Source organism: Oenanthe melanoleuca, chromosome 2, assembly GCF_029582105.1.
Source record: "Oenanthe melanoleuca isolate GR-GAL-2019-014 chromosome 2, OMel1.0, whole genome shotgun sequence".
Lineage (NCBI taxonomy): Eukaryota > Metazoa > Chordata > Aves > Passeriformes > Muscicapidae > Oenanthe > Oenanthe melanoleuca.
Window position 1 is genome coordinate 59,886,130 of NC_079335.1, and position 22,076 is coordinate 59,908,205.

Sequence of the window (22,076 nt, forward strand, 5' to 3'; positions counted from 1 at the left end):
GCGGCGGGACCCCGGCACGGCACCGCGCGGTACCGCGGGCCGGCGGCTCGGCACCGGCGGGCGGGCCGGGGGCGGGGCCGCGGCTCCCGCCGCCTTCGCTTCCCGCGGCCGCCGCTGGGGGCGCTGGCGCGCAGGCGCGTCGGGCGCTGTCGGAGGTAAAGCCCGAGCTGGGTCCGCGGCCGCCGCACCGGGCCGGGGGTTACTCGTCCTGCTTCGTTCCCGCGCCCCGCCATAGGGATGCGGCTGGGCACGCAGCGATAGGGACGTGCGTCCCGGCAACGCCGCCCGCGCCCGGTGCCGGCGGGGCTGCCCACCCCTCCCTGGCGGCCGCGGGGTGTTCGCTCGCCGCTCCCCACAGCGTACAGCACACCCACAAACATACACGCGCGTTTCCCCGCGGCCGCAGCCCCGCAGCGCCGCCGCACCTCGGGGCGGGATCGCCCGGGCCGGTGTCCCCGCGGCACGGCCGTGTGTCCCGCGGGAGAGGCCGGCAGCGCGCCGCCCGTGCTGCGGCGGGCGGGAATCCAGCGCGGGCTTTGCGGGGAGCTGGAGGGAGCGGTGCCGGCGGCCTGCGGGCGGGGAGGCGAGGGAGGCGGGGAACGGGGAGGGAAGAGGGAGCCGAGAGGCGCTTTGTTAGGAGCAGCCGGCGGGGCCGCAGGGTGGGGTTGTCCCCGCGCCGGTCCCCGCGGGCGCTGGGTGACAGCGGCCCGCCCGCCGAGCCCCCCCGCCGCCGCGGCTGATGCGCCCGCACCGCGCCGCAGCCCCCGCGCCCGCCCGGCGGGGAGCGGCCGCCTTTGTGGAGCCGGGACCTGCTCGCCGTTCTCCTTCCAGCGGAAGAGGAGATAGCGAGGAGATCGAAATAAAGAACCACCGAGCTCGAGTTAATGTTTGAGAAGTTCGGGTGCGGGAGAGTCTGGTAGGATTCCTGTATTATGCCTATTTTTGATGGATTTCAGGCAATCGTTCGGAATAACAACCTGCGTCCATTACCTTGCTTGCGGGAGGTGCTTTGGGTGTCCTCCATAGGTAGCGGGATGACCCGCTTAAAAATCTATCTGTGTGTATCTATAGTGTAATATGATACAGATACGTACAGATTTAAATACATTTCCATGTGTAGCTATATAAAATCTGACAGGAGAAATTTGGGTAAAGTACTGTGAATTTTACTGATAAATTATCTTGTTTGTTTGCCATGATAACTATCCATGATAACTATTCATTTGTATTAAAGCGTGGGGGGAAGAACCGTAGGAGGTGGGATTTTTAAAAAATCTGATTAAAACACGTTTTCTGTATAGATCTCTTTTATATTTGCAATGTGCTCTTAATCACCTAGCATTTTCAAGTCTCAAGGTAGGCAGGGTCAGGCCTGGAACACTCATGGAAGCTCGCTGAGGAAAACCTAACATTTGAGGAAGAAGAACACTATTTACTGCTGATTCTGTCATTCAAACGAAATATAAACCTGTTGTGAGTAGTTTGGGTCATTTCCATGCCTTTCTTCTATCTTCAAGCACTGGATGAAAAGGACAGAATTATATTTGATTTCCAATGTTGTTAATTACTGGCTATGTTTAGCTCTTCACCTGCAATTTAAGTTAGAGACATAAATTTTATTTTTATCAATCCTTGGATATATCTGGTAGTAATTCTGCTGGCTCTGGTCAGTGAACCTCATTTTCACCCCTTAAGTGACCACAGTTTACTAACAAACTCTTTTCTTTGGGTTTGGTTAGTGTAACCTTTTTAACATTTAGTATAAGTCTTCCTCCATACCTTTCTCTCTGCATTTTCTTATTCCTAAAAAAACATTTCATAGATTAAAAATGCTCACACAACTTAAACTGATTTTTTTTCCCTTTTCCTGGGATTCTGTGCAACTTATTGGAGCTTGGATGTCTGTTTAGGTGTGTGCAAGCAAAATAATGCACGTGTGTGACATATTTGTGAATATATGTGCATTTTCTAACTTGTGTAATATTTTTTTTCAAACTATTCTTCCAGCAGATCACGTCGCATGCCTCATAGTCTTTAACAGAAGAATACTGCACAACATTTCACAGTAAAGATGAGGAGTTGGGAGATATTTGTTATCTTAAACCTGTAGAGGTTTGTGTGAAAGGACAAATACTTAGGACACTGCTTTGTTTTAAGGCAGGTTGTGAATTGAGTCATGCCAGGAGAGGATATTTAGGATAAAATACTTTTTTACTGTATGTGTCATGGAGCCTAGGCACCTGTAAGAGTGGGAGAAGATTTCCAGTCTTAGTTTCTTGGAATTTACTCTGCAACTGTCATGAGCCCACACAAATCAATCCGGTTTATGGGATGAGCTATATACAGTAAACTATTCTGATTTCAGCACAGATTCCTACCTGCTAAATTATATCCCAGGCATATGTCCTGGAAGGACTCAAAATGGAAATTCTGTGGGTTTGTGAGAGTCCTTTCTCATATTCTGCAGAGGGTCCAGTGGGCTGCAAGAGGTGAATAATATGCCTAAAGAAAAAAGAGGTGAATATAAATACATGGTAGAATACATTCTCAGTATTTTAACTTCTCCTGAATCTCAGAGTGCTTTCTTGTTCACCTAATTGCAAATGGGCTTTAATACACTGAAGAAAATAGGCTAAGCATGTAAGAGCTTGAGAAGTCTTCCAAAACTCTTTTCTTCTGTGTATTAAACTGTCCACACCAGTTCTTGAGCTCCTTTCTGCATCCTAGATCACAATCCTGTCTTCTTCACAGAAAGGACACAAGTACAGTGTGTGTGTTTAGGAAACAAATACTAGGAATGTGATTAGTGGAAGGAAAGACCAATATATTCTTCTCAGAGTAGGACTTATGTTTCCATTCTTTAATGTTTAGTATTTGAATTTACATCTGGGGATATCAGATGCTACCACAGTAAAAATTATAGAAGTAAATGATAGTGTGGTGTGAAAGTGATACTTAAATTTGCTCCATCTATCAAAGGTGGGCTTTTATTCTAGTACATAATTTGTTAATATGTCAGAAGTCATATTTATAAATGTTTTAGATATTTACTGACATCAGCTGATCTCAGCCAGTCTGTGGAGCTAGTTATTTAACACCTGGAATCCAGAAGTTCTAGTAATGTTGTTTAACTTTTTGAATGTAGTCTCCAAAGTTCTGAAAATCCAGTTTTTCTTAATAAAGGGATCTTCTAAATACAAACATATAATTATGCTTTTCATCTGAGATTCTCTCACCTTTTCAGAACTAGACATAAGGTATACATGCATCAGTAGAAGGTAGAATTAGTCCTTTCTGATCACATGGAGTGATTCTGGTTTTTCAGGATCATAAGCTATTGGGCCTTGCAACTTGCTGGTTGCTCCCATTCCTTGGTGGAATTGAGGTTAAAATAGAGAACCAGTATTTAGTCCTAAGAATTTCATTTCAGCATCAACCCAAAGCAACTTAATGGGTTGGAATGGTGCAATAAATGTGTAAGTAAAATAAGTTAGTAGATACCTTCTATTCAATTATAGTTCTCTTTTATTTTACATGTTTTCAGAGTTCTTTCATGGAGCAAATATGCCAGCATCTTTGCTAGGATGTCAATTTCCTGACTGCTTTTTTTTTTTTTCCCCCTAATTTGTGTTTCATTTAAGGAATTCCTGAAGCAGCTGTACACTTCTATTAGACCTAGACTTTGTAATGACTGGTATGCAATGAAAGAAGTTTCTTCACTTACAGCTATTTTGTTCTGTGGGTTTATAGCTGTTTAAGAATTCCTGCCACCAACGTGGCGGGGACTTAAGTTTTCACAGACCATAAAAAATAACTTGATATAGTGTGACAGAGGAAATATTGGATCAAGAAACTATCTTCCTTATGCTCAGCCACTGAGCTCTCTTCCTTTTTCCTCCTTTTGCTTTCATGTAAGATAAACTAGCTCTTCTATGAATAGTGGCACTATTACATTTTGTTTTCCTATGAGTCTTTCCCTTAGTCCCCTAGATCCTGTCTGCTACAAAAACTTCTGCTCTCTTCTGTCCTGGTGACATCAGGATTCAGTAAGAGACAGCATAGGTGCCCAGAGATAACCCAGTCAAGCACTGACAGAAGGTGCAAATCAAGTGTTTGCTGCCTTTTTCAGTAGGGCTAAAACTTAGCTACTGATTTAACCTAGACTATTACTGACTTCTATTTACTTTGCTTCAGTTTTGCTATTCCAGGCTTTGTTCCGCTGTGTCCCCTGTTCTTTGACTTCTTTGTTTTGCTGTTGTCATGGTTTAACCCCAGCCAGCAACCAAGTACTGTGCAGCTGCTTGGTCACCCCTTGCCCCCAGTGGGGTGGGGAGGAGAATCAGAAAAAAAGTAAAACTTGTGGGTTGAGATAAGAACTGTTTAATAATTGAAAGAATATAAAATATAATAATAACTATAACAATACTTGTAGTGAAAAAGAGAGAGGGGGAGAGAGGAAGAAAACTCAAGAGAAACAAATGCGCAATACAATTGCTCACCACCTGCAGGTCCCAGCCAACTTCCTCCCCATTTATACACTGAACATGACATTTTATGGTATGGAATGTCCCTTTAGCCAGTTCAGATCTTGGCTGTGCTCCTCTGCAGCTTCTTGTGCACCTGCTCTCTGGCAGAGCATGGGGAGCTGAAAATCCTCAGCTTGGAATAAGCACCACTGAGCAACAACTAAAACATCCATGTGTTATCAGCATTGTTCCCTCTAAATCCAACACACAGCACTGTACCAGCCTCCAGGAAGAAGATGAACTGTGTCTCTGCTGAGACCAGGACAGCTGGGCTTTGTCATATATTATGGGCTACTCAAGAAAGATGCTGCTTTTATGTCAGACTTGGATTCTCATTTCAATATTAGCTTGTTAGCTGTTAGCTTTCTTTAAAAATATAAGTAGTTACCTTTACTAGAGATGGGAATAACTGTAAGTACCAAGATGTTTGGAGGAAAGGAACTACAAGGATGGCACAAAGAAAGTCCTAGTGCAGTGGAGTTAAGGAAAAATATATTGAGAAGAGGAAACCTGATGGTGATACCTAGTGCATCATCAAGGAATGTTATGAGAGAGGTAGTAGAAACAGTGAGCAAAAGACTAGAAAATTCATTTTGGTAGAGTCCTAGACTGTTAGGAATATGAACTGGTTATCTTATATGTGTTGTATCACTGGGTTTAATGGTTAAAAACAAAAGAAATGAGAGCTAAAGCAGCATTTCTACCCAAAATCTAAAAGTAATTTGGGCTGCATAGATACAGCAGAAAGGAACGGGGAGAAAAGTGTGAAAAGATAAAAGAAGCAAATATACATAAATACATTTTGTCATATGTTGTTAAGGCAACACTGCTTTTTTATTTTTTTTTAATTGCCAAGAACTGTTATCAGCTACCTTTTTCCTATTGACTTCATCAATGCTGGACTTGAGAAGAGAAGTGGTTGCTGACATGATTTAAGTGTATAGCTGGGTTGAGTAAGGCCAAAACTCTTTTTAGCCTGGTTGTTGGCTCCTGAGTGACCAGAAGCACAAGTGCAAGGAAGTGCCACACGTCTGCTGCGGGCCAGCAGTCAAGGGCAAAGGACCTGTACCTTCCATGTGATTGGTTTCTGTAGTTATTGCTTGTCTCCTTGCAGTTCTTGCTGCTTCTCAACATTGTCATACAGCTCAAGATCCTGCTGCCTGATGGATATCAGCCGGGGGGGACTGAGCATGGGGAAGAACCAAGCTGACAGGTCTTTAAGATGACAACTTCTTACTATAATTGCTCTTACAGCTTTCAAATATTGTAGAGTGAAGGGTTGAATTAGTTATACACAATCAGCAAGGGCAGAAGAGGGCATTTTTATACCAAAGGAAATCCAAATGTGCTCAAGGTGGCTTTGGACATAAACCTGAAGCTAGTGAGGGCTGGATTTTGGAGTTTGTTCCTAACTTCAAGGCTTGGAAAACCTTCTGGGAGTGAAAAAGTGAAATGAACAGGAAAATGAGACATTAAAAGCAAGACGCTAAATAAATACTGAGTATTTTGTATCAAGACAAATTGTAACAAAGACAACTATTCATTATAGTCTGCTTCTGACACTGTGTATCCACTAAAGTGGTAACACAAACCAGCTTGTAATTGTTATATCTTTCCTGATCATTCCATTTTGTACTCTAGAGCTACTCACAAGCTATTCTAGAAAATAAAATTAATCAGAAGCTATGCTTAGGAGGTTTTTTTTGCTGAAACAGTTTCCTAGTACTGCAACCAGTTCTAATCTGTGTTTGGTTTTTTTTCTTTTTTCCTTTCATTGTTTTCCTAGGAATTTTGGCTTCTCGGAGAAATAGTAGAAAATGCAAAACGAAATAATAAAGCCTGCTAAATACTTCTCAGAAGTGGAGAAGAGTGTGCTGCTTGCATTAGTTGAAAAATACAAATACGTGCTTGAATGTAAAAAAAGTGATGCAAGAACTATTGCTCTGAAGCAACGCACCTGGCAAGCACTAGCTCATGAATATAATTCACAGCCCAGTGTATCACTGCGAGACTTTAAACAGTTAAAGAAATGCTGGGAAAATATCAAGGCACGGACAAAAAAGATAATGGCACATGAAAGGCGGGAGAAGGTAAAAAGAAGTATTAGTCCACTTATAAATACTCACATCGTAGGGAAAGAGAAGATTGCCAGCATAATGCCTGAGCAAATGTACTTTTTGCAGAGCCCACCAGAAGAAGACTCTGAATATCAGCCTGATGCTTCTAGTCAAGGTACAAATGTTGCTGATGCGAGTAGTATTGTTTTGTATGTGATTTTGCCAGTGATTCTTTTTCAGCACTTCAAATCTCTCCACTTAGCTGTGACTGCTAGATATAGAAAAGTAATTTCAGAGCTATGATATTACAATGCTCTGTGTATTTCCCTCAGCCTCAGGGAGTCAAAAGGCTGTGAGATTTTTCACAATTTTTTTTGTCTGTTTTTGACATAGCTGCTGCTTTGTGGCAAGCATCACAGTTGCTATCACACTGGCTTTTAGTCCCAAGGATATCTTTATCAGTATTAAAGTATTATTTTGCTGGTTAAAAAAAAAAAAAAAAAAAAAAAAAAAAAAATTTAAAAACCACCAGCAGAAAATTGATACACAATTGCCTGCTGCAAGAGTTCCCTGTAGGCCTTCCCTCTGTTTTCAAGGACTAAAATGAGCATGTAGAGCCAGCCATATTTCACACTGTAGTCCACATTGGAGAATGGCCTTTCTGAAAAAGTTCATCACTACATTCTTCTTTGTTTGGCAAACATACCCAGAAGGAATAATTTAATACCAGAAGGGAGAGTGGCTACAACAATTTCTTGCAAATTTTATTATGTCAGGATCTCACACAGAAGACTGTCCTTGCTCAAAAGACAACAGCAGCTACATTGTTAGATAACATTCTTAGAATGTCTCTTTCATAATTGCATTTACCATAATTAATTATTGGGATTTGAATAGGAATGTATTTTGAGACTCTTATTTGCAGTAGTAACTATTCTGTTCCCTGCATTGTCTCTTTTATTTCAGAAGAATTGGTAGAGCCTTCTCAAAGCTAGAATTTTTTCCTAAAAGTATACACTTCTGTGTTTACAACATATGCAGCAGAAATAAGGAAAGAATAAGAAGATTTGTTCCTGGTATTCCCTCAGTCTTTTGATATTCATGTTGATACAGCTTCACCTGACACTCAGATCTTTCATAAAAATATTGCAAGTCACATATGGATTTAGCTTAAGTGGCTGCATTAAGGTTTTGCTCCAGGCTCAGCCACCTAAATTTAGGTGCCCACTTACAAGTGTCTACATTCAGTTTAATCTTCTGAACTCCCACTATAGCCTTGGAGGTCTTTCAACAGGGCCCCAAGTGGTTTTGTTCAGCCCATTATGTATTAGTATTGTATATGCATTAGTATAGTATATGTATTAGTACTCTGCAGCAGAACAGCATTGAATAGTGGCTCCTGTGCTTTGCTACTGGAGCACAAGGTTTAGATGCATGTGTCTTACTTATATTATCACATTTCTGTGTGGGAAGGGAAGAGAATTCTATAATGCTTTTTCTTCTTTTGTTTGCAGAGTCATTTGTTGTGTCAAACAGAGAACTTTGTGATGAAGACAAAGAGCTGGTGCATTTTCCAGTATGCGAAGGTACCTCCCAGCCTGAGCCTTCGTGTTCTGATGTCAGAATAGCAGCAGATAAGAACTACAGAAGTAAAGCATCTCAGGAAAGTGCTCTGAAAAAGATGCATGAGGAAGAACATCATCAGCAAATGTCGATTTTGCAACTCCAGTTAATCCAAATGAATGAAGTTCATGTGGCAAAGATACAGCAAATAGAAAGAGAGTGTGAGATGGCTGAAGAAGAACACAGGATAAAAATGGAAGTGCTAAATAAAAAGAAAATGTATTGGGAGAGAAAACTGCAGACCATTACCAAAGAATGGCCTGTATCATCCTATAACAGACCCTTTCCTAATTCACCTTAGAACACAGAGAGGCAGAGTCAGTTTGATTTAGCACATTTATGAGTAACACACACTGAGAAGAGGGTTTTCTGTTGTGAATGTACAGTGACAGGATAGGTGCCTGGCTGATAGCGAACACACTATGACTCTTAATGTTTAGGGAAACAGTGGTATAGTTCACCAAGAGGAAAACTCTGTTGTTCATTTGTAGGTAGTTCTGATTTGACTCACAGACATGCACAGTGTTCTATAATGTGAACGTATTTTCCCCTCTCAGAACACCCTTGATCCTTTTGGAATTTAAGGGACTCTGGGTATTCTTACATTGGGTGTTCTTAAGAAAACTTAACAGCTTTAAACATTGAGCTGTAGTGTTTGTTTTGATTTCTATCTCTTCCTATCTACCATTTCCTAAATGTAGCAAGGGTTGGAGTTGCTCTCTGCTATTGAGACAGAAGGTGATTGACACCTGTTAGCTGGATCATTATGCTAAGGCTTAGGGAAAATAAACTAGTTAATACAGTCCCTAACTTATTCTTCATAGAAGATATGAAAATGAAGAGGGCCACTGTAGTAACAGCCCTCTCCTTCTGAAGAACAGTAATATTTCCCAGCTGGCTGACTGAGAGAATGGTTGTGGAATGGCCCTCCAGCTGTTTGAGACTTGATGCTTGAGAGAATTCTTCCTCAAAAGCCACTGTGCTGTCATGTCCAGGCCCATCTTGTATTGAAGTAGAATACCTAAACAGGAGGGTCAAATGCTGCTGCCAGCACTGTGTGCTGTTCACCTGGAGTCATTCTGAGGGGAAGAGCTTTTTAAGAATTCATAAAGCTCTCAAAATGCAGTGAGCCAGCCAGTCCTTTGGCAAAGTCTCCCTCTATATTCCTATGCAATACTTGATGGTGTAGCAGCTAGCTTGTTTATTTCTCTGTAGCTAGAAGAAAAGATTAAAACTCACCTTCTTTTCCTTCTCATAGTGTGGGAAGCATTCAAGGGAATCATTCCTGTCTAGAAGCACTGTTCTGATTTGTTATGTTCTGTCCTGTGTGTTTTGGTGGTGTGTTTCTTGCCTTTGCTGTCAGTGAGGGGTGATGGACATGAACATACATGTTTGTATGAAGGCATTCACATGAAGGTCTCCACAGATTTTGGACGTCCAGAACAGTAGACAGTAGGAAAGCACAAATAAAGATAATTTTTACCCTGGCAATCATTTATTCTAGTAGGGCAAGAGTTAAGAAGGTGTGAAATGCAGAACCCCACAAGGATTCATAAGAACTGGTGTGTGAGAGCCTGTTTTACAGGAAAGTGTACAACCATCATTTGAAGCAGTGAGAAAAATGAACAAATCCATAAATTTTCATTGAAAAATCTGAGCATCGCATTATTCAATAAAGTATTTTTGGATCATGGCTCCTGGGGGCGAGTCCATACGATGAGCAATGTACTCAAAGCAGAGTATGTTACAAGGCATACATTCCCACTTACACTCCTGTCTCTTTCCCTGGATGTCCATTCTGGTGGAGTGAGTTCCTTTTGGTTTTGTTTTGGATTGAGTAGGGTTTTGCGTGTGTGTGTGTGTGTGTGTCTGTGTTTTGACCTGCTTTCTCTGCTGGTGATTCATCTTTGCAAGCACTGCCATTATCAACCGCAGGACTCGCTGTGGTTAACAGTGTGGTACCTGCGCTACTTCCTTAAATGTGTTAAAACCAGCAATCACAATGGGAGCTATTTATTACAACTCATTTCATATGACACAGAAAAAAATATGCTGGGCTGCTGCAAGATAAAAATATAGGGCCTGGGTGAAGCTGCGAGATAAAAACATAGAGCCTGGGTGAAATCTGAAGGCAGATCTTTTTGATCAAAAACTCAATATTCTTATAAATTGGCTGTGTAAACAAAGTGCAGAAATTCCAAAGAAGGATGTTGTTATGTGCACTTTTATTTTTCTGCTGAATGAAAACACTTTTGGAAGGTATAATAACAGAGGCAAAAGAAAAGTAAACAGAAGCGGGAACCTTGTTGTTCTGAGATTGCATTCTGTGGTCTGGAAGATGAGTAAGTTATTTGATTGGTTGTGACAATTGTTCAGGCACCATCCAGAAAAAAAGGTTAGGGAAGACATTTGTCTTAACCAATTAGGATATTTGTCATAACCTTCTGCACTGGTTTCAAGTGAAAGTAAATGGAAACCAGGTGTTAGACGGTAACGAACGGAGACAATTTCAGCACTGTAAAGAGGGCAAGAATAAAGAGACAATCTAGGTCTAGATAGCCCTGTGAAAGTTGTGAAATAGTCAGAGAGAATCTCATGAAATGTGAGATAAGGGTAACTCGAACTCCTGGAAGTTATATGATTGCTCATGAAAGATTGTTTTATTTTTATATTTAAAAATCCTTTAAAATAAGCATGTTTTCAGACTGTACTAAGCGTACAATGCCTTGCTTCTTGGTATATTTTCTAATTCTGAGACCAAAAGTTACAGTTCTTAGGCTGAACAATAGACCTTTTAATTCAGGTTCTATTTAAAAGAAAGATCATAAGAGAAAGATTAGAAAAAGCCAAGATGAAGGTATGAAAGAAAGAATGATCATTACATGCATAGGGGAAGAATGGGAATGTAACACCAAACATAAATTATATAAGATGGTTTTGTGGTACAGGCAGTAGATGGTTCACAGGTGACACAGGCTCTTGCTTTCCCATTTGTAGTTGACTGTTGGTTGCTGTAAAACTGGGTAATAAACACAGAAAAATGTAAAAGATCAACAGGAGTAAATAATGTATCTCCTTGCCAGGCTTTGACTTTATAAAGTGATCAATGTGATGGAATTGAAATTACTTGAGAAATTACTTTTGCCTTTGTTGTTGTTGTTGCTGCTCCCTCTGGTAGTAGGGTTTATAATTTCTTGTGTTTGACTTTTCTTATATGCAATATGGCAATCTCAGACAATATGTCCATTTATCCCCTTTTTTCTAGATTACATCATTCAAATACTTCCACATAATTGTGTTTTCCTGTTAACCATTTGGTCAAGGTATACATGCATATTCTCTAGGTTTTTCCACAGGTAGAATACAGGAGTATTTTAAGAAAAACATGCCTGTTGTTTCTGGATTTGCTATAAAACTTTTTGTCAAGAATGAACTTAAAAGATACACAGGGCAAAATGATCCCTTCTTAACTCCATACAAAAACATGTGTACCTGATACGTAGTGGCCATTGTTCTCAGCCTCTATATTCTTAAGAAGAGAGACAATGGCCTTCTAGACAAGGTGTGGTAAATTCCCTTATGCTCCCCAAATTAACATGAGCCTAGCTCCAGGTGCTCTCTTTCCTTGGAGGTAATCTAATGTGTTGTGTAGTAACATTTTTTTCATGTATTGATTTTTTTTTTCTCCTGCATTTTTCCCCTTAGTTTTTAAACCAGCAATATGAGTAGGGGGTTTCATTCAGAGACATGTGTTTTGCTTTTTCCTTCCTCTTGCCCAGGTTGCCCATATCACAGCATTTGAACTTGAAATGGGTGCTCCTCTACCATCACCTTTCTTTTCCAGGCATGGTTAGCTACCTTTTCCACACAGCTGCCAGTACATTCTGAATTCTGCACTCAGGTTGGGGAACATATAAGAGGGCTTTGAAGAGAGGTTAGTATTGAGAAAGGCCTGTATGAAGAAGAGCACTTCCTGCATTCCAGCTCCATGTAACTTGGGGGGACAGTCTGTGACCACAAAGTCTTTCATCAGGACCAGAGCTAATGCAGGGTGCTGATGCTGTGTGAGTTTGATTCTTCCTAAATCATTTGGGTTCTGCAGAAGTTAGGTTTGAGGTTTCCTGGTAAAAAACTTCTTTCTTGGTAGTTGAGGGGTCTCAGTGGAATCCTTTCACAGCTTCCTCAAATGAGAGTTCTTGCAAACTACTGACATCTATTCTACTTCTTTCAATGCTCAGGCTGCTAACACCAGAGCAAGGGAGCTTGTGGCTTGCCGCAAATCCTCTCTCTGAAGCTCCTTCCTACACTGCAGAGATGTGTTCAGGCAGGACTGGAAACACAGCCCTGCCCAGCCACTGCTCAGAGAAGAGATCCTTACAGAGCAGGTGCACCTCGTGTGGCTGAGCTCAACATTCAGATTTTGGGCTTAGCACTCAGACTTTGAACTATTACTGCTCAGGGTTGCAATATTCCCATTGCAGCCCTGTAACCAGAGAAAGAAGGAAGGCTTAGGGCTGCCTTTTTCTGAGCATATAGTGCAGCTGAGGATGTTACGCTGAATTTTGTTTAATGAGCATTCATCTCTGTGTGTTCCCAATACCAAATTTTAGCAGTCTCACAAGGATTTGTATGATTGCATAGGTGTTTTTCAATGATCTTTTGTGGATTTTTTTTTATTTCTGGTTGTAGTTACTGTGACTTTTATGTGTCCTTTTCCTTCTTCCCCACTTGCATTATAATGTTCCAGTTTTGTTCTAAATCTCTGTGGTTACAGTCTGTAAAACCACACGTTCATGTAGTATCATGTTTTCAGGTATTTTTCTCATTATGACATTGAAATAATAAACTGCTACACATTTGTATTTTGCTACATTGTGGATAGAGGAATTGCATGTAAATCTTAAAATAACATCTAGTTGGTTGTTTTTCCAGACAAGTCTCTCACAAGTGATCCTGTCGTTTCATATTTTGAGCTAGCTTGCTATTTTTGGAATTCTGATGCACCTTAGTTGCTTTCATAGGATAATTACCTGTCTTTCCACATTATTTTTCTGTTTCTTCTCAAGAAAACTGACCGTATATTCACACATCATCATTCTTCCTGAATTTTGTACATTTGTTAAAAAGGAAGATGACCATTCATTGCCATCTATAAGAATAGGATAACATGTTTTCCAGTGAAAGCAAGCAGTGGCCGCTGTTTCTGGTATCACAGACTGACTTCTGTGCTGATGATCAGCTTGATTCTCTGATATCTAAATAAGATGCAAATAGAAATGTGGACAGATTGCTGGACCTAAAACTAGATCTGTAAAATAGAGATATACTAGCTGTGGCTCTGAAAATTTTGTTGTTCTGATCACGAACGGATTAGGCATCTGACAACATCATCAGCCATGTTAATAACAAATTAAAAACTTGCAAAGTCAAAAGGAAAAAAAAGGGCTGGTTTTCAGAATGATTCAAAGTGAAGACAGCTTTTAGCTGTCCAAAGAGGTAACATTGACACACACGTCAAACAATTTCCCCTCCTGGTCTTCATTTCTCTCTCCTTTAAGACTCTGGACACCTCTATCACGACAAGTGCCCGACAATAAGAAAAGTGGCTTCAAGTAGGAATCGCACCAGAGTTATTAGACTTCACTCTTTATAAAACTGAAGTTGGACAGTTTTCCAAGACTACATTATCCAGACACACATGCACACACACTGTGGAAAACCGTCTGCAAAATAGCATAGGATACACAGCAAGGAAAAGGAAAAGGTTGTCCACTCCTGTGGACAGTGGGTAGTAAAACTATTGTATTCAGGAGAGTGTGTGGATGAATCTCACCAGACAGTCAACCTCTCTAAGAATCAAGAAGTATTTTTTCCAAATCTTCTGATCTGTCAAAACAGCCACATAAAAAAAGCAAAAGGAGCAAAAAAATAATTTAAAAATTAAACACTCAAATTGCTATAAGCAATCTGTTCCCTTCTTGATGAAGAGCTGGCCAGATACAAAGCCTACATTAGACACATATATATATATTCAGGGAAACAAGACTCTGTTTTAACAGAAATAAGGCAAGATAGATTTGTAGATTGTCCTTATTTGATTTAGGTGAGTTTTTAAAATGTTGATTAAGATTGTTTGTTCTCCTTTTGTTGTTCAGTCCAGCTTCAGAATAGTTGTGTGCTTCAGTCTCTAACCAACTGTTAGAGCGCCACATTAATCAAATTTGTTTGGCAAGAGAATTGTAATGGATTTGTATTCAGCACAACTTGAGATTATTTGTATTCCACAAATCTTCAGATAGCTCTTCTCAGCTATAAGAGGCTGTTCTTGGAGAGACCTGAACCTGGAATTATATGCCTATTTAGTAGTAACTTATTTTTCATATGGCACTTACAAGTTGTCATGTGAGCTGCTCAAGCTCTGCCCATTATTCAGTCATGTACAGATCCCTTTTCTTTTCTTAGTTATGTCCTGAAATTACGTACTAAGCCACAAATGGACCAGCTGAATTGCCTGTATAAACTCCTGCCACACATTCTGTGTCACATTATAATGGTGGGGGGGGGAAGGAATCCTGCTTCTGTTAAATTCTGAGGTTTTGAAATTCGACCTCTTAGTCTCACCAAAGTTTTGCCAAAAATTGTTTTGTTGTTAGACATCTATGTGGTCCCACTGATCATTCCCTCAGCCCAATTTATTGCTTGGCTTTATAACTATTTGAATTCTAATCCCATGGACTGTGTGAATTCTGAATTGACACACACAACATAAACTCCTTTTATTTGAAAAAGGTCTTATAAATATTGAGACTCTGAAAAGTGCAAATCAGGGAGGTGATGTGATGAATTTGGCATTTAAACCAGGGCAGAAATTTTGGCAGGCTGGGAGTTATCACTGCTGACCTAATAGAGAGGTTCAACCTCTGCTTTGGGAACAATAATATCCAATACAAATATTGCCTTACCTCCAACTTTCCGTCTAAAATGAAGCATAATGAGAAGTCCTTGCCAAATAAAGCAACACTTGTTTCCAAAATGCATTTAATTTGCTTTCAATTGCTGGCCTGCATGAGGGCTCTGAGACTGCACTCCGTAGGTGGCTGAGAACATAACAAATCTTCCCCTACAGATTTTATCCTGTTCCCTTCAAATGCAATATTCCTACTGGGATATACTTAACCACATGGTGGTGCCACTTGAACCATGGCAAGGTGCTCACGTTCTCAAGTTGTCTGGCATCTTTTCCAGTTACCAAAGCAGTGGTGGTGGATGTATTTGAATAATAAATAAGAGGTTTTAGCCAGCAAGAACAACCATCATTGCTAACTGTATCAATGAGGTGCCTTCTAAAATTAATAAGGCAGCAAGTTTAGAAGTAAAATAAATAAACTATCACAACAATGCTTTGTCTCAGCCAGTTAAAACACTGTGTTGTGGGGTTAATCTTGCTTTTACTCCTCTAGTATACTGATAAAGAAGTTGAATACTTCCAGTTTACATTTCTACAATCCCACTGAAGACAGCAAATTACTCTACACCGTGCCATGGCCTTGGTAGATGAGTGCTGATCTCTTCTCTCAATCTGGTCCAAATGCCACCAGCTCTAGTTGCAAGTGTGCTGTCAGGGAGCCAAGCTGAGAACATCAGGTGTGGGATGAACTGACTTAAACTTAGGCCCTTCCCTTACATCCAGCATAGACACAAGTGTCTCAAGCCCCGTAGAACAGCAAAATTAAGCCCTCATCCTGCTACAGCTCTGAACATGAGCAAGGACAGGGTCATAGCTGTGGGCAACTTTAGTGATCCATAAAACTGGCTTTGGGTGATAAACAATTGGTTTTTTTAATTGTTGTAAATTAAAATATTCCAACTCATGGGGCAACTTAAAGTTATGCCTTGTCAGTGTTCTATTACCAAGAGGCTATGAATTAATACACCTTCAGTCTAACAGGTTTTCTCTCAGATTCTTAAATAATAAGAAAGAAATAAAGCCAACTGCATTAATCCATGCCCACTTAGATATGTACATAAATTTAACCAAATTAACATATTTTTTGTAATATTTTGTATTCTCAGCTACATGTGGACTATTGTATTTGTTTATACTTTCCGCTTTTTCTTTTCCTCAAAATTTAAATAATGAGAGATCTGATCTTCATCTTCTTGAGATACAGAGGTTATGACATTTTACAATAATAGCTGAAAAAAAAGTTCTGGTAACCAGTAAATGCAAATAGAGGGATATTTCAGTCTGTCCTGCTTCCCACAGATCTAAAGGCACAGTCCTAATTATTCCCTTCTTTTTGTGTCTGCATTTCTGAAATTCCAGTCACAAGATGTACAAGCTGTTCTACCACCAGCTACCATCCAGCAGCACTCATGTAGTTACAAGGCTTGTTCTTCAGAGGTGCTGACCTGCTGGGTTTTTGACTGACCTGTATTGCTGAGTAAGAACATCTTGCTTCCAAAAAATCATGCAGTTTAACAGCATTATTTTTACAGTACTCAAGAAGTGGAAATGCTTTAGGAGATAATATGTTTTCAAATGTGTTATGGCTGTCTCTGCTAGTACTACCATCTTGTGATGGTACATTAATGGTGGCCATGTTTGGAGAAGTTTTGTCTCTCCAAGGTGAAAAAGAATCTTTCACTTGAATTTGGCAGGGACCAACAGTATTATTTGAGGTTGTGCCATGTGGTTCTTTCTCCACCATCACTTTTTCTTATCCAGCAGAATCTTCCTCTATTTTGCATGCATATTCCACCAGTGCTGAAATTGCATCTGAATTTGTTTGACCAAGGAGACTGCAAGGATTCTCTGAAAAACCTCTGAAAGTGGTAATCTTTCCATGTGTGTTCAGGGGACTCAGGATCACTGCAGTCCAGATGCACAGGCATTAGAAATTGGATCTCTAAAATACTGCCATCACAGGAGCTTGAGAATCTCAAGGAGAAACCTGGATCTAGGCACTCCTCATTTTCTTTTTATATAAAAGGTCAAATAATTAGGAAATCATGGTTTCTTTGCACCATGTTGTATGTGATTCAGTTGTATTTTGACAATATGTAAAATTACATTTTGCCATGTTTGTCCTTATGGGCAGTAAGATTCTGAAACAGAATGAGAACTTAAGTACTGAGCTATTTGTCACAAGATACTTGAACTATCTATGGCTCCTTCTGATACTAAGTATTTTAATGGGGTATTAGGTGGTGTCTCTTGTGGTCTTTGCCTTTTAGTAGCAACAGTTTTTCCTGGGGTTTGCTTTTTAAATTGTGCTAAAAAGTGTACACTATTAAGAGCTCCTTTTTAGCCATTGGTAGCCAGTAGTTGATCTGATTTTCCTAGCATGGTGCCAGCCCAGTCATCTCACCTGTTGTAAATGTTGTTTTAGTATTTTAGTGCCTCAGACACTACCAGAGCTGGTTCCAGCTTCCACAGAAGTAGCTTCTGGAATTGCACCTTTAAACATTTTTTTTTGTACTGTTGTTTTTTATTAATTAAAAATACCCATATTGTTGTTTGAATCTCTAAGGAACTCATAGGATGTCTGAGTCCTTAGAAATGTGATGTAGTTTCCATTATCTTTATTTTGTGGCTAATTTTCAGAGCAAATTCTTTGTTTTTCCTACAGAGAGTAAAAGCAGAAAAAGTAGAACCCTAAAATGCATATATTCTCATGACTTCAACAAGAAGTACCACTGGGGGAAGAAATTTAATAATTGTTTAAGCCAGGGGAATGTACTGTATGCTTGGGACTCACAGCATGTAATAAGGATGACTAACTGTACATTTTAGTGCCTTGTTTCTTGTAAAATGTTTAATCATAAATTACTAAACATAAATAATTATGAATTTCTGAGAAAACATATCTAAATATTGCCAATAGAAACTGTATATTCACAGAGAAGTCAATAAATCATCATCTATTGTTGCACATTAATTAAATGAGATTTTTAGTCTCCATCCTTTCAGAGTTGTTTTCAAATAATGTCATTTAATTACACACAACTGTGCTATTTCTGTCTCTTAAACTAAACTCCACTCAACAGCATGGAACAGAGCAACTTTCTTAGTTGCACTGCCAGATTTTGTGGGAGAAAATGCTGCTTGTGAGGGCTGTTGTACGCATTCACCACAGAACTTTATATTTGGTTTGATTAAGTGCTGATACAGTCACAAGTTCCTCTCAGATGTTCTCACTGTAGACCTATTGGTAGACCAGGTTTGAACTTGAGTTAAGCACCAGCAGTTTGCTTCTGGATAGCCTGTGTCAGGCACTGCTGGGCAACAAAAATAATTGGTTCCTAGTAAGAGCACCTCAGTTCAAAGACTATGTAGAAATCCAGGAAACTAAACCATGCTGTGGCACATCCCAGAAAGCCAAAATCTGTCCCCCTCATGAATAGCAAGATGAGCAGTGGGGTTTGAAAACCCACAAGGCTGAGTGCTTAGAAAGAAGGAGAGGACAGCAGTAAATGGATAAGGATCTCCTTAAGATTCTCCCTCCTTCTCTAAGTTTTCTGCACAGACTCTGTGCTGAAAGCCACACTGGCATGGAACAATTTTCCAGTGGTATCTGGTCTATGCTACATGTAGAACCTGATAGTGAGCATTTCAATGTCCATCCCAGAGGAATTGGGATGCAACTGTAGGGACAGCTGGATTCATGCACATAATACCATGCAAAAGCTGTTCCAGGTCAGGTCACAGCTCCATCTAATCCAGTGTCCTACCTACAAAAGGGGTTTGTAGCATCTGCCCTGTAAAAAGTTAGAATAATCTGAGCATAAAATATTTCATAGCGTGCACTGCTCCATGAGACAAAGTGTCTGTGAAACCAGATTCCAAAGTGGAATCTTTGTATGTCATAATCTTTAATGGATTTTTCTTGTAGAAATCTCTTCAAGATATTTCTGAACCTATATAAACTATAAGTAACAATCTGTTCCAAATATAAGCAGAGTGAAGAAATACCTTTCTTGATCAGCTCTAAAGCCAATTGCTGCTAATTTAGCTTGCTGCCCTTTCTCTCCATATATAACCTTGAGTTAGAAACTCATAGATCTTAAATCTGGTTCTAATAAGATAAGGGCTAATAATAATAATAGCTCATTCAGTCCTTTTCTCTTAAAGCAACACAAGGTTGCCTTTTAATTGATACAGAAAAATATCAGCAATTCTCTCCCAGTACGTTTGATCAGAAGACCACAAATGCTTTCAAGAGATGTGAAAGAAAAGAGCAACAGTAGAATAATTATTTATAGAAGTAAGAACTTCACTTTGATAGTTTTCAAGCAGTTTTCACTTAAATCTGTTTGCTCTTTTTCTTTTCTAACTCATTTTCAGTAAAAGAAGGAATAGTTCCACTGAGTTAAAAAAGCCTTCATGCTAGATGATTGCTTTTGGCCAGCAGAGTGCTCCTCAAATCATTTCATCTCATGGAAGATTTCCAGAATGTGACCATAGGACAGCGAAAGACAGGTTTGAAGGTTTCTGTCAACAACCTTTTCCTTGTGACTTTGGATTCCTGAACAGAATAACCAGGTTTGTGGCTGACAAAACCATCAAACTCAACAGTTTTTCCTTGTAAATAGATCTACAAGATCCAGTACAATATGCCATAATAAGGATATTTTTCCCAGATAATTTGATTGTTCCATGATAAAGGTAAAACCATGAATTGAAGGATCTCATATTACAAATGGTTATGGCTGGTTCCGTCAAGTGGCTTACTACCACACTGCCACAATACCCCTTTAATATCTGAACCAGCTGGGTTGGGAGGTTTCACACTTCGTCTTCTTGGTGACAAAGCGAAGAGAACAACACAAGCAGAGTCCACTTCAAAGTGGAAATAAATGTTGGCGAAGGGCATTGTTTATCAAATAGAAGGAAATGGAAATCGATAGTAATAAATATAGACAAGGAGCTAATGAGGTTCAACAGTAATAAATAAACAGTGGGAAGTCTTGACCAGCAGACCTAAATATAAGAAAGGAGTTTCTGAGGTGTACAAGACAGAGAACAAAACCACTTAAAATTTTAAACTGTATCTTCCTATTAGTATATGCCAGTAGTAAATTATTATTGATAAAAAAAAACAAAACAAAAAACAAAAAACAAAAAACTAAAAGTACTAGTACCATATGCATTTAGAAAGCAGAGAGATATTGTTTTATGGGTGATGGCTTACTTGTCATGTGAGGATGGTTAAGAATGCCATAGTCCTTTCTACCAAAAAAGAACACTTGATTTCTTCTAGAGGGAAAGGCCAAATTTGGAGGGCTGGGGTTTTTCCATTAAAACATGCAGAGCACTTGTAGCCAAAGTCCAAAGAATAATGGCTGACCATTACTGCTCAACTGATTCTCATTTTCGAAGACTGGGAAAATTCTGAAACCTTGATGGTTACTGGTTGAGAAAAGCGTCATAAGAGAAAACTGTGTGTAAATAGTGTACCTTCTACAGAAAAAAACCCCACAACTTTATCAAATAAATCTGATTTTGTTGTTAGGCAAAGTCGGAATTATGACCAAAAAAAGTAACTGTGCTGATAAAAATCACATGAGCATTGATAAACTCCGTGTTTCAGTCTAGCATAACATATGAAAAAGAAACAGTCCAAATTAAATCTACTTACCTGACAGGCATAAAAACACTTGAAAAGCAGTTGCTAGTAAAAAATTTCTCTAGAGATGTTCCAAAGGCATTAGTAGCAGGAGTAATCTTGAAGCAAATGCACAAGTCATCGCTCTCATTTACAGCTGGCACCAGTTTTACCAAGAGAGTGGTGACAGGGCAGTGGTGATGGTGCAACCTGGCTTGTTCTGTGAAATGGGCCAGTTTATAAAGGCATCTCAAAGAGAAGACAAAACTCTGAATTTGGAACTGGCTTGCAGGGGCTGCAGGGAAAACCTACACTCTGCTTTGGTAGTGTTCTTGGATCACTGGGGCAGGCATATGACAGGGGCTCCTGAGGGCTTGCACCAGCAAAAAGGGTTATGAGGAGACATAAAGGCAGGATGGTGCTAAGACATGGAAATGCTGCCTTCCCACATTGTCCTAGGGAGAGCAACAACAAAGTATTGTTGGACCTCACATCTGCACTTCACACCGATGTTGAAACAGAACAGGTGAGGGTGCTGATGGGAGCTCTCAAAGCCGTGGGTGAGAGAGGATGTAGTGTACCAACCACCTTAATGGGAAAAGTCGTTTGGGGTTCTAAATTGGAATTTGGTGAATTGGGATGAGCTGAATGCATAATAAACCCCCTCAGGAATAAAATAGTTTGCTGACCGGCTTTTTAATTAGAAAACAAAAGGAGCCCTAACAGAGTAATCCTGAGAGTGAGGAGTGATGGGCAGCCAACCCGCCGTGAGAAGCACCTGGCAGGTAGCTGGGGCTGCTCCTCGTCCCGGCGCCGTCCCGCTGAGACCAGGAGCCTTTCCAGGGGATGCGGTATGTGGGCCATGGCTCGATCCAGAGGCAGAGAACGAAAGGCCAGAGGCTGGCGGCCGTGCGGAGCCCGGTCCCCGGCCCTGCCCGCTCCCTCCAGCGGGCGGCAGCCGCGGGCCGGGGCGGCGGGAGCTCCCGGCGGGAGCGGCTCCTCCGGAGCTGCGGCCCCGCTCCCGCGCCGCGCCTCTCCCGGGACGCCGGCATCCCTGGGCGGGAAAAGCTGCTCCGTGCACGCCGCTCCCAGGTGCGCCCCGGGAATGGGGGATTGCCCGGGGATCCCCCGGCACCACCGAGCTGTTCCCGGAGAGCCGCTCCAAAGCGGGGCAAGGATGCTGAGCCAGGCTCGGCCGTGCCGCCGCCGCCGCCTCCGCGGACGGGGCTGTTTTAAAGTTTATTTCCTCGTCGGTGTTGGAA

At 40.7% G+C, this 22,076-nt stretch overlaps 1 protein-coding gene across 2 annotated transcripts; it reads left to right on the top strand.

Annotated features, from left to right (window-relative positions):
• Nucleotides 1-625: 625 nt before the first annotated feature.
• Nucleotides 626-14,217, top strand: MSANTD3 (Myb/SANT DNA binding domain containing 3). 2 transcript variants are annotated; one of them, XM_056484239.1, is made up of 4 exons: nt 626-916; nt 6,313-6,616; nt 6,710-6,758; nt 8,098-14,217. In XM_056484239.1, the coding sequence occupies exons 2-4, from the start codon at nt 6,344-6,346 to the stop codon at nt 8,505-8,507; spliced, it is 732 nt and encodes a 243-aa protein (XP_056340214.1). In that variant the 5' UTR covers nt 626-916; nt 6,313-6,343; the 3' UTR covers nt 8,508-14,217. The 2 variants fall into 2 exon arrangements, with proteins under 2 accessions (XP_056340214.1, XP_056340213.1); XM_056484238.1 differs by having other exon boundaries at nt 6,313-6,758.
• Nucleotides 14,218-22,076: the final 7,859 nt, after the last annotated feature.

What these genes read in the sequence shown, in the direction of transcription:
- MSANTD3 (XM_056484238.1), top strand. Translation starts at nt 6,344, where the DNA reads ATGCAAAACGAAATAATAAAGCCTGCTAAATACTTCTCAGAAGTGGAG. An exon ending in GCCTGATGCTTCTAGTCAAG is followed by an intron (nt 6,759 to 8,097) that starts GTACAAATGTTG and finishes TTTTGTTTGCAG; the next exon opens with AGTCATTTGTTGTGTCAAAC.